Here is a 13,538-nt window from a genome sequence, read left to right as displayed (position 1 = left end):
TCTGATAATTCCGGACTTAAATCAACTATCGCCTGTCTTACCAAATATTTAACGAATATATGTTCATTTTGAGTATTTATATGAACTTTCAAATGTATTATTTGTCTATGAAAAAAACAGCGAGGATCATGTGAGAATAAACATGAGACACAATAATTATTTGACATCACCGCTAGCATATAATCATTAAAAAAATATCTTAATTACTTAAAAAAATACTACGATAAAACATAAGAAGCACACAACAAATTTTTATAATGTTACAGTCATAAATGATGTTTCAGTGCACAAAAACAATTCTTTAAACAAGAGGGTCATGATGGCCCTGAATCGCTCACCTGACTAACCAAACACAATCCCAACACAGATTTCATCACAATAAACATTCTGACCAAATTTCATAAAGATTGGATGAAAACGGTGACCTCTATTGTCTACACAAGGTTTTTCTATTATTTGACCTAGTTTTTGACCCCAAGTGACCCAAATACAATCCCAAACCAGATTTCATCAAGATAAACATTCTGATCAAATTTTACAAAGATTGGATGAAAACTGTGACCTCAACTGTCTACACAAGGTTTTTCTATTATTTGACCTAGTGACCTAGTTTTTGACCCCAGATGACCCAAATACAATGCCAACCCAGATTTCATCAAGATAAACATTCTGACCAAAGTTCATAAAGATTGGATGAAAACTGTGGCCTCTATTGTCTATACAAGGTTTTTCTATTATTTGACCTAGTTTTTGACCTAGTGACCTAGTTTTTGACCCCAGATGACCCAAATACAATCCCAACCCAGATTTCATCAAGATAAACATTCTGACCAAATTTCATAAAGATTGGATGAAAACTGTGACCTCTACTGTCTACACAGACAAATTGTTGACTGTTTTTTCTATTATTTGACCTAGTGACCTAGTTTTTGACCTCAGATGACCCAAATACAATCCAAACCCAGATTTTATCAAGATAAACATTCTGACAAAATTTCATAAAGATTGGATGAAAACTGCGACCTCTACTATCTACATAAGTTTTTTTTATTATTTGACCTAGTTTTTGACCTAGTGACCAATTTTTGACCCCAGATGACCCAAATACAATCCCAACCCAGATTTCATAAAAAAAAACATTCTGACCAAATTTCATTAAGATTGGATGAAAACTGCCACCTCTATTGTCTACATAAGGTTTTTCTATTATTTGACCTAGTTTTTGACCTAGTGACCTAGTTTTTGACCCCAGAAGACCCAAATACAATCCCAACCCAGATTTCATCAAAATAAACATTCTGACCAAATTTCATAAAGATTGGATGAAAACTGTGACCTCTACTGTCTACACAAACAAATTGTTGACGGACGCACGCACGCACACACGCACACATGCACTCACATACGGATGCCGGACATCACACGGTCACATAAGCTCACCATGTCACTTTGTGACAGGTGAGCTAAAAATGCATTTTTGGCACAAATATTTGTCAATATAAAGCATTCCAGTGCAGTAATTGCTTGGAGCATTTGTGTGGTTATACTGAGTGTCACAACTGATAAAGGAAGGCTTTCCTCAAAAGCCACAAAAACTACGAATAAATTACACATCACAAGAAGAAGTAGTTAATAGAACCATTAGAGGCGGTAATAAATGAAATCAAGTGCTCATTGAAGATTAAAGAATGCATTTCATGTTGTTAAGTAAATATTTTAGCTAACTGGCATGCTCCCGATTTCAAACATAACTCATTTAGTCCTTGTTTGACTTAAGGGCGTTATAAAACAAAATTTTACGACTCCTTTTACATATTTTTAATTAGGCCATCAGAAATGAAACGCATTTAATATGCATCGTAAACTTTACAGTTTCTGGTACATTGTCGTAAACATTGTGTTCTCTTGTCACAATCAACTAGGCAGTTTACGCGCACACATTTGTAAACAGGCGTTGCAACAAACAACATACGCTAAATTTTTTATTGAAAATTTCAAAATACTTAATTAACTGTTTGAAAATTAAACTTAAAGATTGTTTTTAATTAAGTATATACACACTTTATGCATTATTTTTATATATATAAAACAAAGCACAATACTATAAGTGTTTAATTATCAATAGACTTATGATATATAGGATATTTTTTATTTCAGTGTATTATCATTTCTTGAGAGATCATTTAAAACATATTTTCACAGGGTTGAAATAACCTGTTTTACATGACCAGGAATGTTCTGTCAATATCATCTTACAGTAAAATAACACATTTTATTCTGTTTATTTCATGGATGTTTACAATATATATAAAAATCAAAACAACAGCCTTAATTATTGCTAATATGTGTTATAAAATTTTGGGGATTGTGACATCATAAGTATGATGTAATATTAACGAAACGGTCAATAACTGCCAATTAGTGGTGAAATAGTGCTTAAAATTACTATATAACTGAATTGAATCACTTGTTTGCTATTGTTAAACATTTCATTTAACACGGATGATTATGTTATTTACAACAATTATACAAATTATTCCCCAAAACTATGCGCTTAGCCACCGTCAAATGATCAGACCATAACTCTTTCAGTGCTGGAAACAAATTTTGAAGGCCTTTGCAAACAGTCTGGATCCAGATGAGACGCCACAAAACATGGCGTCATATCAGGATCCAAACTGTTTGCTTATCTGATAGTATTCTTTGAAAAAAATCAAAGAAAATGCTAATTTTAGAAATTCAGCAGACGACATTTTAGCAGACGACAAATTTCCCAGCATGCAAAGGGTTAACTCACTCAAGCTGGAGTACTAGAATCAAGATGTTGTTCACTGGTATTTCTCATCATTAACCATATGTGTCTTGTTCTGAGAAAACTGGGCATAATGCATGTGCGTAAAGTGTCGTCCCAGATTAGCCTGTGCAGTCTGCACAGGCTAATCAGGGATGACACTTTCCGCCTAAACTTGATTTTCGGCAAGGAGGGACTTCCTTGAAACTAAAAATACCATAAAAGCGGAAAAGTGTCGTCCCTGATTAGCCTGTGCGGACTGCACAGGCTAATCTAGTACGACACTTTACGCACATGCATTAAGCCCAATTTTCTCAGAACAAGACACATATATAGCATGAAATACATTTATCGTCCAACATAAAATATACTTAAAGCTTTTTTGTGCTATACATGTAGCTAATATGGAAAATAACAAAAAAAAAACACAAAAAACATTAAGCAGTAAAAATCAAGATGTCTTTGAGACATGGCGACAACAAATATTGACTGAAGGTGGCAATGAATGTGGGTGTTACTCTCACGTTTATCAGATGACGAGCTAGAAATTGTTTTTATTTTGATTTAATCAATAAAGAAAATGCTCCTTAAAAACCATTTCCTGCCATTAAAATGTTAATTTTCATAACTGTCTGGTCACATTGGCTACAATTGTTGTATAAAATATGCCCATAACCATGAAATGAATTAATGAGATAAATACAAAAGTGAAAAAATATGTGATTTGACAGTTTGCTGTACAGCTTTTACTCTGACATGACTTAAAACACTTAAACGTTAACTGCAAATGGTGATTCTTTGTAAAATTCTCTGATGCTGCTATGTCCAATTACTCCCATAGACTAAAGTATGATTGTGCCATTTTGTAAAATAATATCATCATAAAATCGCAGCAAGATGCAATTTAAACATTTTAACAACGAGTGCACTTTATCCTTGTTCTCATATGACTTCATAAAAAGCAAAAAAACTGACAACAAATTGTAGATGACAAGCATACACGTTTCTTATTAGTTCACTTAAAAACCTTTTCAAGCACTAAAAAATAACAAAAAATGCTATTTTCATCGCAAAAATGTGCAAATGTAATCCTTGAGAAATAATCAGATAACTACCTTTACCTGTTTGAAAAAAGAATGAAGCCTGATTATATGTAGCACTCAAGACATTAAAAAGACACTTTGGGACCATCTATCTATGATAGACACTTTGAATCAAGGCAAATCATGTTCAGCTGCAGTAATCCCGTAAATTGATCAATTTTGAGCAAACACCTGCATAATAATAAGAAAATTGCTACTTATTGGATGTACACAAGATTTGCGGATTCTCTCAATTATTACTCAACAAACTGATAAAACAGCATTTCAAAAATGACACAAAAATTTGTCACAAAAGTGACGAGGAATACCACAAGACACAGCACGTTATTATATGAAGAATGAAGATATAGAAAACTTAAGTTCAAAAAGGGGCACAACTTTTTCTAGAGGGCGATAAAAGTCGCATTTGGACAACTTTATATCATACAATAGGTCCTTTCCAGGAAGTTTAACCCTTAGATACGTATTTTCACGCATTTGTAGTCCCTTAAAAAGTTATTTGTAATTTAAGACCTTTCTAACTAGATTCAAGTTTTAAAGGCTTCATTTCCAACCGTTAGATACTGATGAGCAGCAAACTTACTCGCAGGCTGTTCTGGTTTTATGCTGTTTGCAAAAGCCAGTTTTACTTTGCTTCTTATAGGGGAAAGGGTTAAACTTTGTACATTGAAGTGTAGTACAACAACTGTGGACAAGTTTGTGTCCATCAACATACAGACAAGTAGACAGACAGACAGAGGGCCATGGTGATTCCTGTAAGGTGCTATCCTTGTTACAATGTATTTGTGAGTTTGATCCCTATTAGAAAGAGACTTTAACTGTGTGATCTCTACTAACTGATCCCTCACCATGAAACAATATGCCTTATTTACTGGATTCACTGTCTCGTCCTCCTTATTCATACGAATGGACCATGCTCTGTGAAAAGGGGGCATAATGCATATGCGTATAGTCCCAGATTAGCCTGTGCAGTCTGCACAGGCTAATCAGGGACGACACTTTCCGCTTATATTTTTCGTTTCAAGAAACCTTTTGTAGCAAAAATCCAGTTTAGGCCGAAATTGTTAACAGACATGTACATCAACAAAATATTGTTTACATTCTTGCACAGTTGCATTTAAAACACAACCAAACATGGCTTTACAGTATCTATATGTGTGAACTTAAATGTTCAAATTAACAGCTTTTCCACTTTAAATTGCATGTTAAAAAAAACAGCCACTTTGCCAATTAACAAGATTTCCTGAGTGAAAATAAAACTGTAACATGAAATCTTATCTGTTTTACAAAAATAAATTGACATTAATATTACAAGATAAATCAGCATATTAAACATCTATCTCAATACCATCTGTAGCAAGATGTATCACTCTTTTACGACTTAATTTGTAGTTATATTTTATGTAAAAAAACGCACATAAAACCAGCTTCAAAGTTATCTAAATGTACATATCACGCAACATCAAATATGAGTTAAATTGGATTAAATTGGTTGACACTTTAGTTTCTAATCGAAACATCAGAAATCACATGCATCATAATATGGGGCTGAGCATAAAATTTATATGGTGAGAGGTCAAAGGTATTTCGCATCTTAATCTGCTTCCACATAAAAAAATCTTATCGGCGTCGTAAGTTATCGTAGCCGCAAACTTTAATGTGCAAGAATGTGTGATAAATTATAATTATGTTAACAGTTTTGACAAGATAATGCAGTGGGTTCGACACCATAAAAATAGTTATGCTTTTGTAAGCATAAATGTCAGAACCACTTACTGTATTGAAAAATAGGCAACGACTTTTTACATCATTCGTTATCATTATCATAATGTCTTGAAAGGTATTGAAAGCCGCACCCAAGATTTTCAGCACAATTTTTTTTTAATTTATTCAAATCGGAAAACGGTAATTTATGCATATGCATTAAGTGTTGTTCCTGATTTGTCTTCCCAGCTAGCACTGGCTGATCAGTGATAAAACCTTCCACCTAGACTAAGATTCTTGTTTAGAAAAAAATTCCGTCAAACCAAAAAAAAACATGAAATCAGAAAGAAACAAAGTAAACAACATCTCCTTATTAGACAATATACTGGTACAACGATTTTTTTCCTCCTTTATAAAGAACCCAAAAACGGCACTTCCCCAATTAAGAAAAAACTGCATATTTCCCAATTGCTGTAAAAAAAATACCCAATAAAGGTTTAAAAAAAATAAAATAATATAAATAATATTTAGTTTCCCTATGCAGCTCTGTGGTTTGAACCTAAGTATATATAATATTGACAACTTGACAACACATACCGTCTTTATCTTAATAAACGCTCCCGCCCTAATAAACACACCCCTATCGTATAATAAAATGAAGGAGTTATCAAAATAATAGCGCCCCCTTTTCTCGGCTGCTAAGGGGTAAAGTAATTGCATTTTATTGAAAGAATTTTTTTTTATCAACAAGGCAAGAACCTTTTAGAAATAAAACTTTAATAATAAAAATAATAATAACATATATATTTGGAACAGATCGATGTAAGAATTCAACTCCAACATGCAGGCGATTTTATTATTGTATCGGTGTTTTCAGTTTTAAATGTCAAATTCATGTTAAGCTTTTTTTTTACACTGTGCATTTAAAATACGGATCTCTCCAGGTTGTTTAATAAGCGGTACGCTGGGCCAAAGCTACCGTAACCATAAACCTTTACTAATTAACACTGTTCATATTTCGGCCACGCGTACTGTTACAGTTCTCACTACGGTCATATCGACAACGGCCCTTTCATTTCGCATGATAATAGGATGTAGTATACTTATAAAACTATTTGTGATATGTTTACGATTGCTCAATGAACTTGGAACTTTTTGCAAATAACGGTTAACACATTTTAGGTGTTGGCTCATATTATACCTAAAGGAGGTTGAAATAAACGTGCCCTCTTTGTGATTTGCATCGCGCCCGGGCGCGTTTATTAGGATAAAGACAGTATTTATCAATTTTAAAGTATTTTGGGAGCAAACAATCAAATTCACTGATTGCCCAATATGAAGACTTCACAGTGCGAATTTTATCATTTACAGAGGTTTTCACGCATATTTTTCACAATCGGGCAAAACAATTCGCTGAGGTAACATACACTCCTGTAACACTGACATCAACAATGACAAGCTGGTGTCATGATCTCATGTAACTAAATACATATATCTACTTACCAAATAGGCTCTGCCATTGTGTATGCATTCCCCTGAAAATAAAAAATATATACATACATATGTATGCATATAGGATATTATAACTGACATGCTAAGTCAGGCAAACTGAACTGATCTTTTTATAGGAAAATAAAAATGCAGTCTACATAAAAATGCTGTAAAAAGTTAACCTGTGAAAAGACCATACAGTAACAATTTTTTTTTTCTCAAAACAGCATGAATTACGGTAGCAAACATCATGTTCTGCTGAGAAAAACTGCACTAAGAACATTAAACTGGGGCTTCAAAAATGTAATATTTGTAGGCTAAGAACCAAGGAATATATCACGTCCATATTTAAACAATATGCTAACACAATTACAAATTGAATGATTATCTTGAGAAACAAAGTATTACTGCTTCAGTGTATTACAACAGGGAAGTATTTAGGTAAGCTATCACTCAATTTGCGAATATTTTAATGAGCAAACAATTTTCTAACAATAACAATATTGTGTAACACATGTAACTTTGTTTAAAGCAACAACCATGCAAAACATCCTATGTAACAGGAGTGTATATAACTTGTCAACTACCAGTGAAAATAACTAAGCTAAAATGTCTAGGAATTTAGGATTTATTTTCATTAATTTTATGAACCCAAGCGTGGCATGGTTACAAAATGTTTTTATTAAAACTTCCAAAATATGTGTCAGCCATTAAAACGATGATCCTTTGCAGTTTCTTTCCACAAAGAGACATTCAATTGGAAATTCAAGACATAAAAAGTGAACGATTCAACAAAAACGTGACATACCAACTCACAAAGAGCACGTACTGATGCATATCGTGGGTGTTGTCGTTTCATAATGAACTACCATGCAAAAATTATGAGCAAAAAAATAAAAAATTAGACTTCATAAAAGAGGGTTTTATTTTTGAGTTGGATGTTAACAAAAACATGTCAGGTTTTGACAGCTATTGAGAATGTTATCATAACCAAATTTAAACTGCATCTTAGCGGTCTATTCACGGATATTCTCATCGCAGCAAAGCAACAACAGTAAGTAACTAACCCCCGTCAATTTCACCTCTTCTGCGCTACAAAAACATTGTGTAATATGTCAACACTTTTCTCTTTGTTATTTTTATTTTCTATAAAAACAAGTGTGCGCAATATGAAAACATTTTCCTTCTTAATGCTTAAATTTACATTTTTCATGATTCTGTACAGACTATTGCATTACAGACTATTGCATACAAAACGCATAATTTAGCAGCGTTTAGTGCATGCACATGAAGATCACTCTCCACTTTTATGGAATTGCTAATTGAAAAGAAGACTCTTCAAATTGAAAATCAAGTCTTGGAGGAAATTGTCATGGCTAATTAACCCTTTGCATGCTGGGAACTTTGTCGTCTGCTAAAATGTCTTTTGCTGAATTTCTAAAATTAGCATTTTCTTTCATTTTTTTCAAAGAATACTATCAGAATAGCAAACAGTTTGGATCCAGATGAGACGCCACGTTCTGTGGCGTCTCATCTGGATCCAAACTGTTTGCAAAGGCCTTTAAAATTTGGTTCCCGCACTGAAAGGGTTAACCTGAGCATACTGCATATGCAAATCTGGGACAACACTTTACACACATGCATTTAGCCCCATTGTCCCATTGAGAGGTTCACTTGACTCCTGCCTCAACAGCATTCGATTCGGGACCTTTATCAGACAATCCATATAGGAGATGACAATCATCATTAAAGAGCAGTATCTACTATCTGTCACCAATATAATAATGGTTCAGTTGAATGCAATTGCCCTGGTGTAGAGTGGCAGTGTGATTAACAGTATAGCCTGCGTGTCCAGTGACCACCATAGCAAAACATACCATTTACAGTATTCGTAAGGCAAGCTGTGACCACCGTTTAGTTGGTAAACAGAACATCTTAACGGCTGTAAATTGCGAGCTGTTAACAATACAGGATGCAGTCAGAGCTTGACGCAGGCCAGAACATTGTTCTCACTTTTCGAGTCACTCGTTGGGAGAAATGGGTCTTAATCTAGTGGAAAATAATAAAGCACTATGGGTGGAAATGAAGAGGAAAATAATAAAGCACGGATAAAGCTAATAGAGGGGTTTGTTTAATGTAAAAGAATTTAAATACCAGTATCACACTTTTAACCACCTGGCATGGTTTTTAGAAAAGTACATTGCAATAATCCAGTTTGTTGGTCAAAATACAATTTCAGGAGTTCTGTAATAAAAAAATATATAATTATATAGATGTGAACCCTGTCATTTCCTCTTTGGACGACTTAAAATGTTCTACATTATATATGAGACCACTAAAGTCCTATATATGTTCAACTAGAAATGTACTATACTGCAGACTGACAATATCCAACATAGAAATAGACTAATTCATATAAAAAAGTGACCATATAATCATAAATGTCCTATAATACATACAAAGAAGCTGTTTCATCCCATAACACAAACAAGCCAAGCCATTGATGTCTCAAATAGGGTGGCAATGTTTGTATCAAAACTCAATTATTTAAGGTTACTACTGTCATACATACATAGCCAGTGGTGTAAAATAATTTCATCAATCATCATTAAGCACAGATAATTCACTGCACTAATGATTATTCCACAATCTTTGATAAGGAATAAATGAATGGGTTTTAAACAAAAGCTGTACCAGGAAAGATCTCTTGACTATTCTTCTGCTTAGATAGTTTAATATTCGTTTTCTGTTAGTCATCGAATATAATAACCCTAAAGACAAGAAATGTAACCATGCCATGAAATTTGATGTTAGATTTTTTTACCAATTAACTTTGTCTCCTCACAGAGGCTATATTTGCAAAGAAAATTACAGGACAATACCTTAGTTATTACTTAAGCTATGGAACAGACACCATTTTTCTATTTTTAGTAACAGTGACTTGACACATCTGACCCAAAATGCAATCCCAACATATGCCTGTTTGAAAGTTACCTACACACACAATAATTATTGAAAAATACCTCCATTAAAACATAACTTATTGAGCAGACATTATTTTTTATTTTAAGAAATAGTGACCTTGACCCCTCTGGCCCCAAATCCAATTCATCGCCAGTGGGTTTTTTCATTCAAAATTGGGTCCGATAATCGGTCCCATTCCCAATGGAAAAAAGTATATATTTTTCCCAAATGGGAGCTAAAAATTCCCAATGAAAGGTTTCAAAAAAAAAAAAAATTCTTTTTAGATCTTTATATTTTTGATAAATTCCCATTCATATAAGTTCACCTTAGTAAATATAATACTGAAAACACTTTTATTCTCAATGTTAAAGCATTTTTTAGAAAAACAACACTATTAAATTTCCAAATTTTAGTCAAAACGCAGCACATTTTCCCAATCCAAAGGGACCGGGCCCCATTCCCAAATTGGTAAAAAAAACAACTGCTGATTGGCTGGACCAGCATGCAAACAAACTATATTTCAGCACAATATTTTCATCCTATAAACTGAAGTTACCGAACACACACCTTTTATATAGTTTTTAGCAACAATGTCCTTGACCTTGATCCAACTGTCTCCGATTGCATCCAATTCCTGAGGAATTCATTGTAGATCTACATGTCAGCTGGAGATATGAGTGGAATCGCAAAAATGTTAACATTAATTGTACAATTAAGTTTGCAAAGGTGGCTTTGGTTCTTGATACAAAACAAGACAACCATTTACCTATTAACAGATCTATAATTCATGTAATATTTTAAAAAAAGACTTGAAATTATTAGCAGATATTAAAGTAAATGACTTTGCAATAGGCATAATAGATTAATCTCAATTTGTTTGATTATGCGGGGCAAAAGATGTCTTCATCCAATACAGCAGATTAAACTGGTGTAATGCAATGATTTCAAGATAAGTGAGTTTAAAACTTGTTCCCATAGGCAAGGCGTTGAACATGCCAAACAGGCAGAATGTCACACATTCAACAAAAGTGCAAATTACAAAGTCATTATCGTTTAAAATGTATACACCTGTATATACAATTGTAGCTAAATATCATCTGCAAACGTTGGCCATACAAAAATTGGCCTCATTTCCACTGTTTAAGAATAGCAAACTGACAAATCGGACAAAATCGACAGTTTTTGCTAGGTAGGACAAAAACCCGCACTCCAATCTAACCATAACCATCCGTGTAAATACGTGATTACAAACAATACTATCACAATATATTGCATAAATTTGATGAAAAGGAGTTAAATAAACAACTTACCCCTAAAAACTAATTTCAAAAGTTTATATTTTCTTTGCAACAACTGTTTAACCCTTTTTTATTTACTTGAAAACGAAAGTCGCCATTCATGCTCTTGAACCCGGCTTAGCAATGAATTACACTGACAGAGCCAGGTACAATCAACAACAAACAATGACACTTTGCCAAATGGCGACCGCTGATTACTTGTAGTTTCATAGAATGGATGTAACTAAATGAAAAATACTAACTCATTCTGATTGTATTGGAATTAGTTTTTATGGGTAAGTTGTTTATTTAACTCTTTTTCATCAATATAAACCGATAAATTGAGATAGTATTGTTTCTAAGCACGCATTTACACGAAGGGTTATGGTTAGATCGGAGTGCGGGTTTTTGTCTTACCTAGCGAAAACTGTTGATTTTGTCCGATTTTTCACTTTGTTAGTCTTAAACGGTTGAAATGAGGCAAATTTGTTTATGGCCAACGCTTGCAGATGATATTTAGCTACAATTTTATATATAGGTTTATAAATTTTAAATGAAAATGACTTTGTAATTTGAACTTTTGTTGAATGTGTGACATTCTGCCTGTTTGGCATTTTCAACCCCTTTTCTATATATTATATATCATATACGATTTTTTGTGTGCCGGATCCCTATGCTTGTTCCATTATAGCTAAAGAAACTTCAGCGTACAGTTTATATAGTATTGACTGACCTGTACGCTGAAGCTAACCCGTATCGAAAGTCAACCAGAGTCGTAACATATTTATGTCACACTATAAAACAAAGAAAGCTCATTTTCTTGGATACATTTCTACATATATTGGTGAATTAATATAAATTACTGCATCGAGGAATATTTTAAGGTTCAAATGTTTCAAACGCATCTTACAATAGATGAAAATATCTCTCATCAGTCTGAAATTCACAATTTTGACGCCATTGTCGCTTTGTCACGTGACGAGTTTTCATTTGGATACTTTCGGATCGACCTTGACATTTAATGCTGAAATTGTAAACATTACTTTCGTTTTCTGAAATCTATTATTTGTTATTAACAACTTACGTCTGGTGGATTATAAGACTGATTTCATGGTGAATCAGGTAGTTTTATATATTTACTTTGACTTTGTATTGACACTACAATTTGTTAACAAAATAAGCCAGAATAATTAAAATACCGGAAAATGTCATTCTGAATTTGAAAACACTTGAGCACATGGTTTGTTACTAAAAATAGAAATAACGTCATATGACCGTGAAATCTCGGGAGATTCGCATTTCAAGAAAGTCAGTCACATCCCTGTTTTTCTCGATATGTAAGAGCAGAATAGATACATTTTAAATGTTTAAGATAGTATTTTGTGAAAGAATATATCAGTTAAATGTGAAAAATGTCAATCTTTCCAATCAAGTGGTTGATTTGGGCCAACAACTGCATTTAAAAACTGTTTTGGACCGGTTTTTGTTAACTGTCAACTTTTCGGGAATTTCTGGTTGACTTTCCTAATGGGGTTGGTCCATAACTATAAAGTCGCGCCAGTCAAAAATCATAAAAAGCGACATTTAAAGTTATGGTAGCCAGAACTAGTTCCATTAGAAATTTTAGGTCTCGTTTTCACAATTATAAATTTGTAAAATGCACAAGGGCGTTGAACAAAACTACTCTATAAATAAGGTGGGAGTGGTGAGTACCAGTGAGTCTTGAATAGAAACGTAGCCAACAGATGACAAAGGAAATACGAAAAAGTTGTAACGACAATCAATGTTTGCAACAGCATTTACGCTCATATTTGTAATGTCTCTTTCGCTAAAAAGGGACGTAACTGAGTTTATACCACGAACAGGTTACATTGTACCAATAAATTTAAAATCTAGCTTTATATGGTTGAAACCTCAATACCCCGCTTAATACAATTATAGACGTTATGCCATTACTTACTTTTGACGATTGTTTATCAAGGACGACTTGAAGAAGGCGATACTTTATTATCGTTTATCAGGTTTATTTTCATTATTTAAATTTGACGATTCCTCGGCATTATGATCCGTTATAAATTTGACGAATTTAAAAAAAAGATATATATACTACTTTATTACAGCAATGTCCAACAGAGCTGTCTTTCCATGCTCTCACACACAATCTCTGCCATCACAAAAAAATCCTACCAGATTTAGCAAGATTTGATT

General features: G+C 33.4%; 1 protein-coding gene across 1 annotated transcript in view; it reads right to left on the bottom strand.

The window, feature by feature from the left end:
• LOC127869915 (extracellular matrix organizing protein FRAS1-like) overlaps positions 1-13,538 on the bottom strand; it is a 200,603-nt gene that overhangs the window by 174,546 nt on the left and 12,519 nt on the right. Inside the window, exon 2 of the mRNA XM_052412574.1 lies at positions 7,102-7,133. Within this exon, the coding sequence (XP_052268534.1) occupies positions 7,102-7,133 (32 nt within the window). The remainder of the gene's footprint in view (positions 1-7,101; positions 7,134-13,538) is intronic.

Source organism: Dreissena polymorpha, chromosome 2, assembly GCF_020536995.1.
Source record: "Dreissena polymorpha isolate Duluth1 chromosome 2, UMN_Dpol_1.0, whole genome shotgun sequence".
In the NCBI taxonomy this organism is placed as follows: domain Eukaryota; kingdom Metazoa; phylum Mollusca; class Bivalvia; order Myida; family Dreissenidae; genus Dreissena; species Dreissena polymorpha.
This window is presented reverse-complemented; position numbering and strand designations above follow the sequence as displayed.